Genomic DNA, 20,492 nt, shown 5'->3' on the forward strand with positions numbered 1-20,492 from the left:
AAAAGGAAATAAAAAACCGAGAAGTACACGTTGCATCAGTGAACTAGCTAGAACGTCTAGGTGCCTGCGCTAGGGTGGGGCGGCGTAGGGAGGCCGGCCCCTCTGGACACGCCCGTCGCCCCGGCCACGCCCCTCGCTCCGACCACGCCCCTCGCCCCCGGCCACGCCTTCCGCTTACCTGGTCACGCCCCCACGACCCGCGTGCTGACGTCAAGGGGCGTGGCGTGGCGTGGCAGTCCTGACGCGAAAGGGGACCTGCCTTGGGGCTTGTTGAGCCGCTGGCTGGCTGGGGCGCGAGGCGTGCACCTGGTGGGCCATGGCGCGCGGGGCCGGGGCCCCAGGGTAGCGTTCTGGAGGTGGCGGGGTCCCGCGCGCACCCCTCCCGGGCTCTGCAGTCGGGCGTGCGGGATCCCGGCCGCCATGGGGCGGCTCGGGCTCCTCGTCCTAGCGGTGCTGGCGTCGGAGCTGGGCATGGCTGGTGCCGCCGGGAACTCCAGCGAAGGTAAGGTCGGGGGCGGCTTAGTGCCGCGGCCCGGAGCGGCTTTCGCATGTCTTGCAAGGGCAGAATCTACCCTGGGGTCTGTGCACTAGAGTTCAGAAGCTTCTAGAGTGCGTCAGGGTCCTTTCCTGCAGAAGGAAATTCCCATCTCTCCGTCTCCTAATTCAGCCGGGGAAATGGGAAGAGATTAGTAACTCCTGGGCACACCCGTTACGGGCTCCCTTCGGGAGCAGCCATGTTAGTGGGTTTGATTTAACGCCCAGAGCATCCCTTTGCTGCCAAGTGGTGTGTGTGAGCCCCTGCGCAGCGAGGCTCTGGGCAGAACCCGGGGCTTTGGGATTTAGGGCCTTCCAGGCTGCAGCGGATGTTCATACTCCGAAATCCAAATGCATTTCAAATTGTTACTGTTCTGCAGAGCTTGAGAGGAAAAGTGAACGTAGACTAGGACTTGACATCGTAGGTTATGAGCCTGGAGAATGGGTTTGAGCAATAGTTCGTGGTTTGTTACTGTCAAATTGTAAAAAGCATTAATTCTGTAGGCTGACGGTCATGTGTTTTTCCGTGAGCTTAAGCACATTCCTAGTTTTGTTTTACGCTTAAAAGACCAGATGCAGTTCTGAAACATAATATTTTCTGAATAATATGATTGTGCTCCTAAGTGCTTATCTTTGAAAAGCTCTGTGCAAACTGAACCGTAGAATCATTGATTTAAGACCAAAGCTGAAAGGGCAGTTTTATGTTTACAGAAAAAAAAAAAAAAAAAGGTCCTTGTTTATGGCCGGGCGCTTACAGTGGAGTTTGCCTGGTGCGTGCTTTCACAGCAGCGTTATCTAATCCTCTCTCTTATCAGATGGTTAGCTTCCTCATTTCACAGAGGAGGAAACTGAGGGCAAGATCATGCTTATTTCTAATTCTGTGTTTGAGCACTTAATATCTAGAAATTTTTACACAAAAGTCAATTTTTCCTAATAATTTGAGAACGCAACTCAAATTACTAGTTTTCAGATACTGTTTCTTGACTGTGATTGCAGCACTGCTATCTCCTCATTATTCTTTTTGCCTCGCTTTAGCAATCTTGTGCTGTATGGAAATGGCACTATATGTGGGAACTTAACTGCTCGTGATAGTAAAAGCTGACATTCTCAACGTTTGTCAGATTAAATGCATGAAGAAACTAAGAAAACCTTGGCTTAAGACTTGCAGGATCATCCTGCAAAATGGCTGAATTTCTATGGAAGGATTCTGATAACTACAAACGGAAGAAATCGAGCAACTGCTGTAATTTAGGAGGATTTACCCATCTTTAGCTAACTTGCATAATATTGAAGTGGTTTGAAAGCTCAGTGAATCTTGGAGGTTAGCTGACCCAGTTGCGGGAATGTCTGATGTGACCAGCAGGGATAGGAGAGAAATCTCACATGCAAACTGTTTTCCTTTGTCTTGGAGCCCCTGTTCTCTTTCCATCCTTGGCTATTTCAGATTTTTACCCACTAATTCACATGGAATTATATAGTTGAGTCCAGTGTCACTTAGGCCTGCTAAGGTGTGTGCCATTGATAGAGCTTTCAGTAAGAGAGCAGATCAAGAGTGTGTGAAGAAATATGAAACACCTGTTTGCATTTCCTTTCAGCTCTTAGGGTAAGGAAAATGAATAAAAGACACATGAGAAACTAGCCGGTTGTTGGCAGACCTGCCCAAGCAACTGAGCTCTTCTTGTTTTCCTATTCCATCATACAAGCAATGGAGGCCCAATAATAAAAAGGAAGAGTTAGAACAGTGTAAGGTTGCAAGTTTAGGAACTCATTGGGAAGGGGGTGGGCAAGTATAGGGTTGGGCAGCTCTTTTAATGGAATTACTAGAAAGAAAAAGTGACTGTGTGGAAATGGAAGAAGGGCATGCAAATTAGAAAAAGAGACCCCTACTGTGTGTCAGAGCACAAAAAATATTTGTGTCAGAAAAGAGGAGAGAAGAGCAATAGCTTGTGTAAGACCTGGCTCCCTGTTAGCCATTTGCCCTGTAATCTTTTTGTTTTGTTTTGTTTTGTTTTTTTAAGATTTATTTATTTATACAAGAACCGGGGTACAGGCCAGATGTGCGGGAGGGTGAGAGGATTCACCAGAGACAGAGCAGGGAACAGAACAGGCATACTGACGAAATACACTGCTGAGGGGAGCAGTGGGCGAGACAGGAGAGGTCTGCTTCACCATGTGGGATTCTTGCCGGCCGGCCAGCCGGGATTGAACCCGTACTGCAGAGGCTGCGGACAGCTTCACAGTGTGGCGCTCAACCTCCTGCGCCACCAGGGAGGCCCAAATTTTTTTTTTTTTAAGATTTATTTATTTATGTATACAAGAACTGGGGTACAGGCCAGAAGTGTGGGGAGTGAGAGGATTCACCAGAGAGCGTGGGGAACAGAACAGGCGGATTGATGAAGTACACTGCTGAGGGGAGCAGCGGGCCAGTCAGGAGAGGTCTGCTGTGTGCCATGTGGGTAGTTCCCTGGCTGGCCAGTGATCAAACTCGTGCTGCAGAGGCTGCAGACAGCTTCATAGGTTGCGTCTTAACCCCTTGTGCCACCAGGGAAGCCCTGCTCTGTAATCTCTTGATGTTCTTCCTGTTTCCCTCCTACTCCCCAAATCATAAGATCTCATTATGCCTCATAAAATATTTCTAAAGAATCCTTTTCCAAATGACTTAGAGGTGAAGTTAAGTTCCTGCTAACTTCAAGATATATTTTGGATACAAGTCTTCTTTTGCCAGGTCTGTTTTTAGGAGTAGAACTTTGAAATGCAATTTCTGTCAGGCTGGACTGTTAAAAGTTGTCTTTTTAACTTTCAGTATTTTTCCTTCTCATTCTATAGAAGTTTCTTTCCCACCTTGATACATACAGTGAATGTTCTGGGCATTTGTACTTGTTAGTCCTCTTCCTTCCTTCCACTCTTTTATTTGTAGGACTGTACTGAATATCTACCTGACTTCTTATTTTAATAAGAAGGTGAGACTGAAACCCTGGAAATTTCATGGAAGTTACTAGTGATACTTATTGTGTGTCATTGGACAGTTTACAGAGCTTTCCCCAGTTTGTTAGATACTTGGAGTACTTTGCAAACTAGTTCTTGCCACCCTACCAGGAAGGTACTAGGCCTAGAAGAAATCAGTGACTTGCCTGAAGACACAAAGTTCAACCGTCATTTGCTAAACATTCACCCTGAGTTAACTAGGTGACTGGCCCTGCGGTAGGAATGTCAGGGATCAGACCACAACTGGCTTGGTTGTAATCTTCTATGAATACTGTTCTATAAAAACTGTGAAATGGCGATTGGCCAGCCAGGGTATAACATTCACGAAGTATTGTCACACAGAAGTTAGGTTAATAGTAACTAAGAATGGCTCTCATTCATCTTCTTCATCAAGCGTTGTGTTAGGAATTCTTAAACCTGGATATTAGAATAATCTTTAGAATTTTTTTAAAAGGCTTATTGGTGAAGAAACAGCTAGAGCGTGAAATTTAAAAAGAAAAGGTAATTTTGCAGTAGCCCCAAGGAACATTAAATAGTGATGACTATAATGGGATATGTAAAGGCCTCTACCGAGCAAACTATACAATGTTTTTATGATAAATTGAGAAACAATGTGTTTCTATTTCTCTGGTCCTGTCTTTCCTGACTGTCTTTTTAAAGCCCGGAAAAGCTTTGGTTCTTCAAGTATATCTGATTGGTGGTTTATTTTCACTTCCATGTGGGAAGGTTAAGAAAACGGAAGGTTAAGCAAACTTTATGACCAAGAGTTAATGCGTTCATAACTTCCTTGTCTTCCAGGACTTTTTCATTCAAGACCCATGGGATGGGACATTGACAAAAGTTTAGTTTCTAAGATGTACTGCGGGGCAAATCTAAGTGGTAATTGTCTTGGATAACCTTAGAATTTGCTTGTGCCATTTTTGACACGATACCTGGTAGGCAGAGTGAGTAGTCCAATAACACTTAAACATTTACGGAGTAGGAAGAATGAGGGGAAAGGAAACAACTTAAAAACTGAACAGGTAGGGCCTCCCCGGTGGCACAGCGGTTGAGCGCTGGGTTGCGAAGCTGCCCGCAGCCTCTGGGGCATCGGTTCGATCCCCGGCTGCTCCCTGGCCACCGGAGAAGGGTTCCACATGGCGCGCAGACCTCTCCTGCCGCCCGCTGCTCCCCTCAGCAGCGTACTTCGGTCCTTCTGCCTGCTCTGCTTCCCGCTCTGGCTCTGGTGAATTCTCTCACCCTCCCGCGCTTCTGACTGTACCCAGTGCTTGTATAAACAAAAAACAAACAAACAAATAAATAAATAAATAACATGCCTCTATTAAAAAAAAAAAAACAAAACTGAACAGGTAAACTAGAAAAGGCAGGAAACAAACTGTGCGCTTTGGAAAGCGAAGTATGGAAACCCCCTTAATTCCTGGGAAAACAAACTAATATTGCTCTTTGGCAGACTTTGTGGATATTTTTAAGGCTTGATTGGTGGAGGATTGATGGCGCAAAGTAAGGGACAATTCATGAAATGTTTTTAGTGCCATTTATGGAGAACTAGCAATAGTTTTATATATAATGTGGTTTCCAGTTCAAGATAATCTTGATGGTGGGACAGTCTGAAAAATGAAAACGTGTTTTTCTTCAAAATTCCCCACATTTTCCAGCTTCACTACCTGGATTCTATTAGCAATGCCCTAATATTCTCACCTCCATTCAGCTGGAGCTTTATTCCATATAGAATTAAAATGTCTTTCTGCTTACATAAATAGGAATGACACCATTTTCATTTAGAACTATTAAAATTTTCTCCGGATTTTTAGAAATCAAATTGTAACTACCAATAACTTTTTTTCTATCAATTTTACAATAAAAAATATTAAATGAAGATTAGATAATATAACTGGGGTTCTTATGAGGATTGCATTAGTACCTTCATGTATGTGATGTCTACAAGTTGATATTAGAGGATAATGGTTTTAATGAAACATTTCTCCTTTTGTAGGTATTCTTGAGTTTTCTGTGGGAAGATTTAGCTACTTCGAGCTCAGCAGGCCCTTTCCAAAGGAAGCTATTCTGCGTCATATTTCCAGCAATGTGACTTTTCTTATTTTCCAAATACATTCACAGTATCAGAATACAACCATTTCTTTTTCTAAGGTAAGTACAAAAAATTCCATATTTCTGGGTCTTGTATTTAGTATAAACATTGCAATTTGATGTCCCTTTATGCTTGAATTTATATCTTAAAGGAAAATTTTGTCAAGGTAATGGAGAGTAGCTAAGAGACTAGTGTTTTCGAGCCTTTCTTGAGCATGGTGACTTCTGGTTGAAGAGGGGGTGATAGGCTGCTGAGCTGTAGGGGAGAGCAGGGCGTCCTCTGCCTCCTTTTCTTATACTAATAGGTTGTTAATGGTTTTTACCAATTTAATAGCACTCCATCCTTGTTCTGCCATTTAGATGTTCAAGTTTACTAAGACCACTGTGGGATCAGCTTTTTCTTTGGAGTCTTAGGGAAACAAACACTCAGGTCCTCCACCCCTGTGCTGGACTTTAGCAGCACATCATTGCTGGACCTCTTTCCCCACCCTCAGCTTGGGGAGATTTTGCAAATGCTCTCTGGATTAGCTTAAGCTAAGAATCTGCCATTTATCTTAACCTTTTACAAATCTATTTATATGTAGCCTATATGACCCCACCCCCAGGCTAATAAATGTATTTTGCTTTGTATGAAGTAGTGCTTCTTTTATTTGTCCTCAGATGATCTTATAATATTTTGGAATTTGCTGTATATTGTATAGGCATCGGTCATATTATTGTCAGACTAAGCATTTTGTATTTATTTCTGTCTCCTGTCCCTACCATGGTTTTAAAATTCTGTGTGTGTGTGTGTGTGTGTGTGTGTGTCCATATCCATTTCATAGACTAGAAGTGAAAAGTCTGACCTTTTTGTCTAGGCTCTTTGCAGGCAGAGCAAAAAGCAAAGCATGTTTAATCTCACAGCTATCTTCAAAGCAAGAAATATGCCCATTCCTCAGAGGAAGCCAAATATTTTCTGGCACAAAATTAAAAAAGAAACTTCCTTTTTAGGCTTTTACCCAGGAGACATGGGAAAATTGTGCATGGATTTCCTTGTTATTAATATCACAGCAAAGACGACATTCAAAGGAAGCGATAGAATGGAGAAAAAGTCGGGTATATTTATTGCTTTCCTATGCATAAGTCCAGTCATTCTTAAGCTCCTGGTGCCACAGACTTTGGGTCCACTGAAATCTCTGGACTCTATCCATGGATGCAGCTGTACTATTTCATGGGGACTTCTGGGGCCCCTGGACAGGAACTCCTATATTTAATTTTACATCTGGAGAAACGGAACTTGGAGGAAGTGAAGGCAATGTAACTTCCGTGACAAGTGGCCTAGACCATGTCTTAGGTCTAAATTTTCATGCAGAAAGAATCTTAGTTATTAAACGTGGCACTTTGGGTTTTCTGGATCATCGGGACAGTTGATTCTTTTTATTTTTTTTCTCATCCCTTATATCCACTTCTCCCTCTCCCCTCCCCCTTCCTCATAACCTCAGACCCCTCAAGGATGTTAATTGATGTTCACTGGTTTTTTGAAGTGTTCTACATTATTGAATTGTCTGCTATGTAAATGCATTTATCTTTATCATCCCAACTTACTTTGCTGCACATAAATTCTCTTATATTCTTTCCATTTTGTTGAAAATGTCTGCATTTCATCCTTTCTTATGGCTGTGTAATGTTCCATGGTGTGAGCAGACCACATTTTCTTGATCCAGTCCATTGCTGGACATTTAGGCTGTGTTCATGCCTTGGCTATTACAAGTAATGCTGCTGTGGACATTGAGGAACATATGGGGTTTTGTATTGATGATTTCATATTCTTTAGATAGATGCCCCAATATAGGATTGCTGGGTTATACAGTGTTTCCATTTTTAGTTTTTTTAAGGTAATTGCATATTGCTTTCTACAATGACTGCACCAGTTCACATTCAGTGTAATAGGGATCCTTTTTTCTAAATCCACAACACTTCTTGTGGGAGGCATTTTTAATATGGGCCCTTCTCAGGGGTGTGGGATGATATATCTCACTGTGACTTTAATCTGCATCTCTTATTAGAAGCAACGATGAACATATTTTTACACGTCTTTTGGCCTTCTGGTGAATTGTCTGTTCATTTCTGCTGCCTGTTTATTAATCTGATTTTTTTTAATTGTTGAATTGTATGGGTTTTTTTTTTTTTAAGATTTATTTATTTAGCCATACAAGAACTGGGGTACAGGTCAGCGGTGTGGGGGGGTGAGAGGATTCACCAGAGACAGAGTGGAGAGCAGAACAGGCAGATGTACTGAAATACACTGCTAAGGGGAGCAGCAGGTAAGACAGGAGAGGCCTGTTGTGTCATGTGGGTTAGCTCCCTGGCCGAGGATTGAACTTATGCTGCAGTGGCTGCGGATAGCTTCATAGTGCTGTGTCTTAAAACCTTGCGCCACCAACAAGGCCGCAGAATTGTATGTTTTTTAATCTATGTTGGATATTAATCCCTTATCAGTTATATATTGTGTAAATATTTTGTCCCTTTCAATAGAGTGTCATTTTAATCATCTTGCATTTTCTTTTGCTGTGTAGCTTTTTATTTTTTTATTTTTTTTTAAAGTGTTGAGGACTTTTTTTTTTTTTTAAAGATTTATTTATTTATTTATTTATACAAGCACTGGGTACAGTCAGAAGTGCGGGAGGGTGAGTGAGAGAATTCACCAGAGCCAGAGCGGGTTAGCAGAGCAGGCAGAAAGACCAAAGTACACTGCTGAGGGGAGCAGCGGGCGGCAGGAGAGGTCTGCGCACCATGTGGGACCCTCCTCCGGTGGCCGGGGAGCAGCTGGGGATCGAACCGGCGCTGCGGATGCCGCGGGCAGCTTGGCAACCCAGCACTCAACTGCTGCGCCACCGGGAGGCCCTGCTGTGTAGCTTTTTAACTTGAAATAATCCCAACTGTTTATTTTTGTTTTCAGTTCCCTTGCCATAGCGGTCTTGTCACCCAAAATACCTTTATCGCTAATATCATGGAATATATTGCCAATTTTTTTTCTATGTGTTTTATTTTTGCAAGTCTTATATCTATGTCTGTAATCCATATGGAGTTTATTTTTGTGTATGGGATTAGTGAGTGATCCAGCTTCATTCTTCTGTATGTGGCTTTACAATTTTCCCAGCACCCAGATAGAATGTGGGTCATTCTCCCTTATGTTTGTTGAATTGAAACCCATCTCGCCCTTTTTTTTTTTCCCATTTCCTTAGTTTAAAGAAGAAATTCTGAAACTTTAACTTTTTAAGCATTTCATTATTCCAAAATGTTTCCAAGTTTATGGGTTTAGGGATTGGGAGAGCAGAAGAGTATGAGAAAGGATTAGGAAGGGCAGGAAGTGGGGAGCAAGTGCCCGCAGTCTTGTTCATGGTGGTGGCTTCACAGGTCTCTCCATATAGCAAAACTTAGCACATGGCACACTTAACTTGTAGTGTAGAATATGCCAGGTAAGGCTCAGTTTTTAAAAATGATTTCTGAAAATTGAGCTCCTTGGGAGCAGGAACTAAGTGTTGGTCTGGGAGTCTTTATTATTTGACATAGGAAATGTTAATTTGGGGGGATTGAACAGTTTGGGAATCTCTTTGCACCCACCCACTATTCCTGATCAAAGAGCGTATATTTGAAATGTCCGTGTGTCGCGCACGCACCCACACACAGAGAGGTGACAGAAACTCCAGTATCTAAGGGAGGGCTGTGTTTATTCCTTTTTGTTTGGGGAGATCCTTTAGGACATAGCATACAAGGTAAGTTCTGGAATTTAAATATTTTGCTCCCTATTCATGATGACTCTCTTTTTCTTTACTACAGACTCTCCTTCCCAACACTTCCAGCACAGGCACTGACAAAGGACTGGTTTTCATTCTTAGACCAGAGCAGAGTATGTGCACTTGGCATTTGGAGACTCTCGATGCTGAGCCTGTCCACAATTTAGCCATTGCACTGTCCTACTCAAAGAGAGGTAACCTTTCTGTCTTCAACTCCTTGTTACTCTCCATACGTGGGGCTTGTTCATGAAAATTTAGGGAAAGCTATTATCCTATTGACAGTGTTTATTACAAGTATAGTTTATTGCATCAGAAAGGTTTTTACAGCAAGGAAGTCAGGGAATTGTTAGTATGGTAATTGAAAGTCCAGGTAGGAGCTAGGAGAATACATTTTTTGTTTGAAAAACATTGAAGGAGCCCATAGAGAAGCAGTAACAGAAAGGCAAGACACAGACCTTAATGCTTTAGTTGGTTACTCTAGGCAGAGGAGCAGTAAGGTTCAGTCAAGAAGGTATGGAAAAAGAATGGAGTTTGGGGGGAATGGTGAGCAGTGGGGGAGACTGGCGCCGGAGCCCAAGTGCCTGTGCACACTTGGAGGTTTGCACTCTGTTGTGAAGTCGGCTCAGAGGATGCATAGGGAGTTGGTAAGCAGAGATATGAGGCCATAGATTTCATGTCTTAGAAAAATAACTAGAAGCTGTAGGGTGAGTAGATTGGAGAAGGCATTGCTGAGTTGGGACTTGGGGGTGAAATGGGGATGGAGAAGAGGGGCTGGATTGGAACTGTTTTGAAACTGTTTTGACCAGTGTGTCCTGTGTGGGAAGCACAGGTTTCCATTAGGGGTCTTAGATCCCTGAATCCAATAAAAACCTCTCTCTCCTTAGAAAATACGCACACCCAGTATTTAGTATACAGTTTCAGGATGTACCTGGAGTTCCTCCTTGGAGCCCAGCTTATGAACCTCTGTCTCCTCTCACCTTTCTAAATCTAGAGCAGAGCTTGGCAAAGCACAGTCCCTGAGTCAAGCCCACTCACTGCCTGTCTTATACATCGAGTCTTATTAGAATCCAGCCATGCCTGTTCCTTTGTCTGTATTGTCATGTATTGTCCATGGCCTCCTCCCTGCCAGAGACCAGCAGGTCACCAGCCTGAAACATTCCCTAGCTTGCCCTTTATAGGAAGGCTTTGCTGACCCCTCTTCCAGAGCCCTTCACCTCAGGGAACTTGACCACTTTTAACCTCAGTCCATGAGGTAGTATAAAACTAGAAGCTGTATATTTATATTTGTTAAACTTCTGTATGGGAAGGTCTTACATATATTCTGTGTTTCTGCATGCGTTTTGAGTAGGTAAGAATTCTTTGCTGATTAACTTCCATATTTTTCATCCAGATCCTATCCCCGGAGGCTGCAATTTGGAGTTTGATTTAGATATTGATCCCAACATTTACCTGGAATATAATTTCTTTGAAACAACGATTAAATTTGCCCCAGCAAACCTAGGCTATGCGAGGTACGTCCATCTCCCACGCCCTCAACTTACTTTTAAGGCCAGCCTGACTAGCTGTTGTGCAGATTCAATGAACACTCTCGAAAACCTTAGTTCTTATTAGTAAAATTGAGTTCCCTTTTAAAAAAAAAAAAAAAAAGATTTGTCTTATTTATTTATGCATATAAGAGCTGGAGTCTAGGCCAGAGGTGTAGAGGGTGAGAGGATTCACCAGAGACTAAGTGGGGAGCAAAACAGGTATATCCACTGAAATACACTGCTGAGGGCGAGACAGTGAAATACACTGCTGAGGGTGAGCAGCGGGTGAGACAGGAGAGGTCTGCTGCGCCATGTGAGTTAGATCCCTGGCTGGGGATCGAGCTAAGGCCACAGCGGTGATAGTATGATAGCGCTGAGACTTAGCCCCTACGCCACCAGGTAGACCTCCTAATCATAATAGTCTTAGGAAGAAAAGGCATTCGTTCCTACCTTTAGGGAGGCTACCTGAAAGTTACCACAGTTAATGACTTGCCCATGTGCACCCAGCTAGCAATGGCAACACTGGTAGTGGACTTGAGGCCTGACTGACACAAGCACCTGGTTCTTTAACTATAGTGCCTCTCATTGGGTGACTTTTCTTGGCCGTGCATTAAGCTCTTGGTTCCTTTTGGACTTACTCCACCATTGATGCTTAGTTTTGTTGGTTGACTTTAGAGGCGCAGATCCTCCACTGTGTGACGTTGGGATGGGCCCGGACTCTCGGTGGAGGCTACGGTATGATGTCTTCCAATACTTTCTACCCGAGAAAGATCTCACACAGAAGGGCTTGCTACAACATCTGCAGAAGATGGCCACAGTGCCTGAGGTGACTGCCAGTGCTGTCAAGGTAAATCCAATTCTTGTGTGACCAGATTAGAGCCCCTTCTTAAGACCCGAGAAGGGGAGAAGCTCCCAGGAGCTAGTTCTTCACTGTACTCTTGTTCTTCCTGGGACTGTTAGGGGGAAAAGGATGTCCCAAAGCAAATTTCATATAGGCTTTGTGGACTCCACCCCCACCCCAGGTCAAAGCCAAAGACACTGGGAACTCCAAGTCCCATCACCACCAAAGGGAAGGTGGCTGGGACCTGAGGGTGGGGTTAAGCAGCCAGGTGGATACAAAAGGCAGACACGTGGGCTTTGGGGATCCCCCATTTTTGGCTCTCCGCCAGCTTGCAGCATCTGGCCAGCTCTGAGAGTGACTTTGGGTTTCCAGGTCGTCGGATCGGGTAGGACACATTAAAGACTTTATTTCCCTATTTTCTCCCTGAGTTGTACATTTTCCTTATTTCTTTTTCTCTTGTAAATAAACCTTTTATTAACCCTTTTGTGTGTGTCTGTAGTAGAGTATTCATAAGTCCCTTTAAAGCGCGCGGGTGAGGACCCACAGCCAAGAACCCGTTTAATATCGGGGTTGCTCTATAACAGCTCCATCACTTACTCCCTTTCATTTTATTTTCATCTTGGGAGTCTTTTCTAGTGATAACTCAAGATGCTGTTGACCTTTGAGGAAATGTATGTCAGGTTTGTTACATTTTAGTCATAGTCGCTTACGTGATCAGCTGCTCTTGAGGTATGGATGGAAGCAGTGGTCATCTTTTATCTATTTCCATAACTTGTTAGATACAAGTTTTTGCAAAGGTTATGTTTTCGTTTTTAAAGATTTATTTATTTATTTATACAAGCACTGGGTACAGTCAGAAGTGCGGGAGGGTGAGAGAATTCACCAGAGCCAGAGCGGGGAGCAGAGCAGGCAGAAGGACTGAAGTACACTGCTGAGGGGAGCAGCGGGCGGCAGGAGAGGTCTGCACGCCATGTGGGACCCTCCTCCGGTGGCTGGAGAGCAGCTGGGAATCAAACCGGCGCTGCAGAGGCTGCGGGCAGCTTGGCAACCCAGCGCTCAACCGCTGCGCCACTGGGGAGGCCCGCAAAGGTTATGTTTTGAGACAAGATAATGAGAAACTTTTTAAGGATAATCATATTGACATTAATATTTGTACTCTAACTCAAATTTTCTCTGAGCTTTTGAAACTGTAGAAATTCTTACTACTCTGCCTGTGGGCTCTGAGCCAGCAGCATTAGCATTGCCCGGGGCTTTGTCAGAGTTGCAGACTCTTAGGCGCCTCTCCAGACCTTCTGAATCAGAATTGGCATTTTATGAGATCCCCCAGGTGACTCCTATGCATGTTAAATTGTGACTCACTGCTACACATCCTTTTTTTGTGTGTGGAAGTAGGATGTTATCTTGTGTCTCAAAAGGCGCTGACAGCTATCTCATATGAGATGAAACTGTCCTGCAGGCAAGTGGTGGGGGAAAGGGTGGTGTGTCTGGACTGCTCTGACTCTTCTTGGGAGATCTCCAGATTATGTGGAAAGAAGCTGTCAGAGCAGGGTCTCTTGATGCTGCTAGGGGCATGGGCTGCCGCAGAGCAAGACATCTTTGTGTGGTGTCACCTAGCATGGCACTGTGGCGTGTAGCGAGGGACCTTGGACCAGAAAGCTCAGTCTGATTGTTCATAACTTAGGAGGCTGATGGAAATATCTGTTGGTTACTTTTGGGGTAGGAAATTTTCAAGACCATTTTGACACTTGATCTTAGCCAAAAGGCCGGGAAGCGATTCAAGACCATTTTTATTCTCAGGAAGAATGTAAGAACTCCCTTCACAGGGCCTTCTTAGTTTACTGTTCAGCTTTTAGTTAAGTGTCAGAATGTGCCAGCAAGGCAAGACTCAGTGACCAAGGAGGCCAGGCCAAGGCGACCCTCAAGCGGGTTTGAAGGGGCTCGTACTGTCCAACTTTGGGGGAGTTCAGTGATCAGAAAGACTAACGATCAATGACAGTGTTGACTAAGTAGAAACATGACTATCCTGATACTGAAAAAAGAAAGAAAAAGGAAATTTCTCAGTTGTTGCCATTTGGAGAAGATTTTTACACCAAGTTACTTATGAAAATTGATAATTAAGATTGGATTGATTCTGCCTTTTTGTAAAGGAGGTAGTGAGCCAAAATGTTTCTTTTTTTAATTAATTATTTTTAAAATATATATTTTACATCATTCTTCCTTTTTGTACAATATATGCTTCCTCCTCTTGATACCGGAATTGTCAGGTCTAGTCTCCTAGCCAGGAACAGATCCCAGGCTGCAGGGCAGCGCTGAGTCCCAGCCACTAGACCCCCACGGGTTGGTGTCTCACGAAGCCGCAGCAGGAACTTCGCAGACGCTCAGGCAAGCAAGCGAGAAGAGGCAGTTTGTTTATAAAAAGAAAAAGTTTATTGAGGAGAAAAAGAACAGAAATAAAGTGGGACTCCCAGGCCAGGGAACCAGGCCAGGGAACCAGGCCTGGGAGGGGCAAGGAAGCCAAAGTGGAGTCGTGTCTCAGGGAATATATACCTTTTTTCCCTCATTATTCTAAAGCTCCACCAGTCTCTTTGTGATTGGTTGCTCACTTAATTTGCTACTGAGTGGGGGATCTTCACATTCCTAATCCAACAGCTTTCTCTTTCCCCATTTGTTGCATCTTTAAATTTATGGCCCAGTCTTCTGGATGGGCATCCCTGCATTGAAGTTAAACAGCTGCCCTTCTAATGTGTCCATAAATTAAACCACTCTCCATTTCTCCAATCTCTGCCTCCCTTTACCACCTGAAGGAAACCAGGACTAGCATTAACAATGTTGTCCTTGGTCCTGGCATGTTTGTTTTTCCTAGTGGAATGGGTTACTTTCCCTTGGTTGTCCTTATCTCTGAAGCCTCCCTAAATTCTTCAGAGGTCCCCTCCTGCACTGTCCCTAAAACTGCATAATTCCTAGCTTGCCCTGTGTCTCATTCTCAGGTGGAGTCCCTGTAAAATTCCCCCACCAATTCACTGTGCACCATCACCATAGTCCCTTGTGCTGTTCCCTCCCTGTTTTGATCCCTTTCCTTCCTCCTCCCCTGCAGAATGTCTCTGATTTATAGTTGCCTGTTAATTTTGCCAAAACTCTTCTTTGCAAAGGAAAGCAAACTATTAACTCTAGAAAGAACAATAGAAAGTCACCTCTTTTGTTGCTGTCAGTGAAATAATTCAGCTGATTTCTTATTTATTTATTTATTTACTTATTTATTTATACAAGCACTGGGTACAGTCAGAAGTATGGGAGGGTGAGAGAATTCACCAGAGCCAGAGCGGGGAGCAGAGCAGGCAGAAGGACTAAAGTACACTGCTGAGGGGAGCAGCGGGCAGCAGGAGAGGTCTGTGCACCATGCGGGACCCTCCCCAGGTGGCCAGGGAGCATCTGGGGATTGAACCGGCCTTGCAGAGGCTGCGGACAGCTTCCCAACCCAGCGCTCAACCGCTGCGCCACCGGGGAGGCCCAATTCAGTTGATTTCAAGTAACTAAATCATGTGAAAAATAGTTGAGGTCAGGATAGTACCTGGATGCCTAAATAGTACCCTTGGAGTAATTCTTTTTTTTTTTCTTTTCTTTTTTTTTAAGATTTACTTACTTATGTATACAAGAGCTGGGGTGTAGGCCAGAGGGGTGGGGAGGTCAGTGGGGGAGATGAGAGGATTCAGCAGAGACAGTGGGGAGCAGAACAGGCAGATCCACTGAAATACACTGCTGAGGGGAGCAGTGGGTGAGATAGGAGAGGTCTGCTGTGCCATATGGGTCACCTCCTTGGCCAGCCAAAGTGCTGCAGTTGCTGGCGATAGCTTGATAGTGCTATCTTTAACCCCTGCGCCACCAGGGAGGCACCGTCTTGGAGTAATTCTAACTGCAAAAGTAAAACTGCTTTCAGAGTGGAGCTGTTCATGTTCTCCCCATTATACAGGTGATAAGTGAGTGTCTCCAATGGTGTGCAGGCCCATCATGCATGCCTGGGGATGCAGGCTGACCTGGTCATCATCACCTATGGGCTTTCATCTGAATTCAGTCCTCAGGAGTCCCTGTTCACAGGAAATACAGATTTAAATAGCATAATCTGACACGTTGTGAGATATTCTTATATTAAACAATTGCCCTTAGTCTCCTCTGAAGTGGGTGGGAGATCTTGCTGAGAAGGATTGTTCTGGAATACAGAGCTTGGAGATGAAGACCAGGATGGGACATGGTTGGACTTTAAGGGGGAGAAAGGCCATAAAAGACATTTGGAAGAATATGAATATGTGTATTGGGTAATAAGAAATTATTAACTTTCTTGGGTAAGCTAAGGTATCATGGGTAAGCAGAACATTCTACTCAGTGCCCTATGACTCAGTGTTATAGGTAGGCACTCAGCTTTGGCATCCCCAGAGAACTTGCTAGAAAAGCAGAATCTCAACTGCCCTTTGAGCAACAGAATCGGAGTCTGAATTTCACCCAACTCCACCAGTGACTCATATGCACATGAAGTTTGTGAGGCACTGTCTTAGGACACATACATTGCACTGTTCAGAAGGGAAATGTCATGATACCTGTAACTTATTTAAAATTGTTCATCAGGGGAAAAAAAAAAAACAGAGATGGGAGTGAAAAGGAGGAAGGGATAGAAAAGCAAGTATAGTAAAATATTAACTACTGTTAAATCTCAAGGGGTGGAATTTAGTCTACTTGTATTTTTATTTTGACATTTCTGTAAGGTTGACTGTTTGGTAATACAAACCTGGGAGAATAAGAGATAATGTTAGTATTTTATTGAACTTGGCCAATCCTTGGTCCAGAAAACATTTTTGAAGACTAAGTAATATATTTCTAGGTAGTCGAAGAGGCTTGTACTTATTTACTCTTGAAATGCTAATATTTAATTGAATTTTCTGTTAGTAAGAACACATCGATATATTAGGGCTATACAGGGCTTGTTTGTTCTGTTGTATGTATGACCCTTCTGAAAAATAATTTGGAAGAGGGAATTTTTGAAGTTAGGACTATTGCACAATACAACTTCATGTTTTCTTATTTTCTAAATAAGACAGAATGTGCAAGCACTCATGGGATGTTCCCAGTCTTGGTTGGCTAACCGTCCAGCTAGCAGTAACAGCTAATACTTGTTGGCCAGCTACTTTGGGACAGGCATGGTGCTAAGTACCAGAAAAGTAGTGATCCGTATAAATATTGCATCTGCTCTCATCTAGCAGATGAGAAAAGATGTTTCGCTTTGTCCTAACTAGCCTTTACACATTATTTTTAACAATCATTTCAGTTATTAATGTTTAATACTCTAAAAGAACTTTAGAAGCAATTTGTGTAAGAGCTTGTTGCACATACAAGCTGTAGGATGATCTTTTGACAAAGTCAAATGGGTTGGTGTATCTTTGAAGTAAGAATTATAATTTGAGTATTTCAATTTAAGACACATGGAGGTGGGATATGATAGAATAGCTTATTTGTTTCTTAAAATCTAAACACTAATTATCCATTATTTTTGGCTTCAGGTGGCTACCCTAACAGCTAATGACAAGACAAGTGTTTCCTTCTCTTCCCTGCGGGGCCAAGGTGTCATTTATAATGTCATAGTCTGGGACCCACTTCTCAATACATCTGCTGCTTACATTCCTGCACACACATATGCCTGCAGTTTTGTGACATCAGAGGGTAACTGTTCTTCCCTTGGTGAGTACGTGGATTTGAACTTTGAAAAATTCTTCTTTGGCTTTGCAGATCTACATCAACTAATACGAATTTAAGAGTATTAAAATATGCGTTAGTCCAGTCTGAATTCATTCATTCAACCAATGCCTTTGGAGCAGTTCCTGTTCCAGCACTGAGACAGTGAAAACTTACAGAGGAAATACCTGCCCTCCTGGAGCTTAGGTTTTAGTAGGGGAGATGAGACAGACAAGAAAAGCACATGTATCTAACTGACATGTCTTTCCCGGAACAGTTCCTCCTCCTGCTTTCTTTCAGTCTCCCCTTTGTCCTCACTGTCCCCCAAGTTACTGCATGTTTTGTCTCTGGGTTATGTGTCACGTGGACGCTGCCCTAGTCTCTGGTGTTCCTTGCAAAGTGTTTTCTCCTGAAGCTTCTTAATCCCTAGATAGGGGATTCTGTGTGGTTCTTCTATGCAGTGGCATGTCCTGCCCATGGTGACCTGCACATGTCACTTTGTATCGTGTTGGGTCACCTTGCTGTCTCTATGATGGTACTTGATAAAAGTTTACACTTGATCTTCTTTTGAAACAGTTATCATGGAACAGCAAGTTACCACAGGCCTAAACTCAGCAGAAAGTGGCATTTTATTTTTGGTTTCATCACTCTGTTGACTCCTCATTCTTACAAGCATTGATATGTTAGCCTGTATTATACCTTGCACATTCTGGCCTTCTGGCCTATGTTCCTTACTGAAAGGCAGGTTTTCCTGGACTCTGTATCTGAGAGCTGAAGTAACTTATGTATTTAGATGTATAGGTTTATAACTTTGCACATGAAATTATATAGGTTTTTTGTTTTTAGTTCACATATTATTTTGTGTTTATCTCGCATCAGTCGTGATGGTAGTGAATTCAGTGAGTATATTTTACTTTTCAGAATGCTGTATCTCTATATATTTAAGCTTGTGGCAAAACACAGGATTTGGATTCTTTGACTCATGAGGCATATTGTGCTTTATTGTTCATTGTAACACTGTACTTTTCCCCACAGCAATATATAATGGATAAGATATGTAGTAATTTGTTTGATTTATAGTGTAATACATTCTCTTTTACTTTAATATGTGTATGTATATTTAATTTTATCATGGAAAATTTTACTGACCCTCCATATACCAATTATTCAACCTTAATATTGATTCATAGTCATTGTCTTAAACATATACTTTGTTGTCTTTACCTCCTTGCCCTCCTTTTTCACTGTATTCTTTCAAAGCAAATCCCTGACAGTCATTTTGTTCCCAGAAATTCAATGTGTTTATCTTAAAGAGAAGCCCTGTTTTAAAAAACTTAAATAAAGGACCAGGAAAATGAATAATTATAAGAAAGTGAAAATCAAAATCAACAAAAAACTATGAACCAGAGACACTTTTTGGGGGTAGGGGGTGGGAGGGGAGGGATTGGGGTCAAAATGGGGGGGTTGCAATTGTATGGGGAATATAAAAATAAAATTTATTATTAAAAAAAATAAAATACAAAAAAAAAAATGTAACTGGGGCCTCCCTGGTGGTGCAGGGGTTAAAGTCTCAGTGCTATCAAGCTATCACCAGACACTGTGGGACGACTTTGAGCCCCAGCCAGGGAGCTGACCCACATGGGGCGGCAGACCTGTCCTATCTCGCCCGCTGCCCCCCTCAGCAGTGTATTTCAGTAGATCCACCTGTTCTGTTCCCCACTTGGTCTCTGGTGAATCCTCTCACTCTCTATACTTCTGTTCTTCACCTTAGTTCTTCTGTGCATAATAAATAAAATAAATATTAAAAATATATATATAACCATGGTATCATTAACACAGATTTCAATTAAAAATACTAGCATTCCTTACTGGCATCAGATCAAAATATGGTCTTACATTTCCCTGTCATCATCCCAATTGTTTTTCCTTTTCTTTTGGTTTCAGTCAGGCTTCAAATGAGGTTTGTATATATGGTTGTTAGTTGGTGTGTTTCTCCTCAATCTATTTTTTTGTTAAAATTCATTTTTTGTTTTGTTTTTTTTTTAAGATTTATTTATTTATTTATACAAGCACTGGGTACCGTCAGAAGTGCTGGAAGGTGAGAGAATTCACCAGAGCCAGAGCGGGGAATAGAACAGGCAGACTGAAACACACTGCTGAGTGGAGCAGCGGGCTAGACAAGAGAGGTCTGTCGCGCCATGGTGGAACCCTTGCCGGCGGCCGGGGATCGAACAGGTGCTGCAGAGGCTGCGGGCAGCTTCGCAGCCCAGCATTCAACTGCTGCGCCATCAGGGGAGGCCCGTTAAAATTTCTTAATCCATAGTTCCCCCTCCCTTTGCTCTCTTTTTTTTCTTGCAGTCTATTTTGTGAAGAAACAGAAAGGTTTTAGACATACACGCTCTCCTCTTTCCCACTTCCTCTCCCCAGTACCTGTCACAGCATAGCTTCTTATCTCTCTCAGGAAGCACATACCCTCTGTTTTCTGTTTTTGCTATAGCAGCAGCCAACGATATTCCTATTCCTATCGGTCAGGGTGTTTAAAAAATAAATTTGTGATGTCCTTGTGTGGAACAAATCAGTCAGTTCACTTTGCATTTGTCATGTAACTGTATTGTATTAAATATACAGCCTCAAGATGGATGTATTATCCACTGTCTTTTTGTTACTTTTAGGAAGAGTATCTACCAAAGTATTCTTCACTCTTTTTGCCCTCCTTGGTCTGTTCATCTGTTTCTTTGGACACAGATTCTGGAAAACAGGTAATATGTCTGGTGTGGTTGCTGGTCAATCACTTTGTGGTCTTCTTTCTTAAATGCTGCTGGGGAACTTCTTATCTGTAAGGAGTGTGTAAGGAATAAGCAGTTGCTTATTCCATTCTTTTTACAGATTTGTGGCTAGGTTCTTTCAGTAAAGATTCTGCTGAGTCTCTCTGCATTTTAATTTTTTCTTTTCTCTCCATAGGGTAAACTCTGCTTATTAAAAGGGAGTAAAGTTAGGTGGGTGCAGCAGATTCTTGATTGCTAC

At 42.9% G+C, this 20,492-nt stretch overlaps 1 protein-coding gene across 1 annotated transcript in view; it reads left to right on the forward strand.

Annotated features, from left to right (window-relative positions):
* Positions 1 to 228: 228 nt before the first annotated feature.
* Positions 229 to 20,492, forward strand: part of TM7SF3 (transmembrane 7 superfamily member 3) — a gene marked incomplete at its 3' end in the record, with an annotated part of 29,487 nt that continues 9,223 nt past the window's right edge. Inside the window, exons 1-7 of the mRNA XM_084254769.1 lie at positions 229 to 502; positions 5,513 to 5,667; positions 9,427 to 9,577; positions 10,774 to 10,894; positions 11,585 to 11,756; positions 17,297 to 17,474; positions 20,141 to 20,227. Coding sequence (XP_084110895.1) covers positions 421 to 502; positions 5,513 to 5,667; positions 9,427 to 9,577; positions 10,774 to 10,894; positions 11,585 to 11,756; positions 17,297 to 17,474; positions 20,141 to 20,227 — 946 coding nt within the window. The 5' untranslated portion in view covers positions 229 to 420. The remainder of the gene's footprint in view (positions 503 to 5,512; positions 5,668 to 9,426; positions 9,578 to 10,773; positions 10,895 to 11,584; positions 11,757 to 17,296; positions 17,475 to 20,140; positions 20,228 to 20,492) is intronic.

This window comes from Talpa europaea (assembly GCF_964194135.1).
Source record: "Talpa europaea genome assembly, chromosome: 15".
Lineage (NCBI taxonomy): Eukaryota > Metazoa > Chordata > Mammalia > Eulipotyphla > Talpidae > Talpa > Talpa europaea.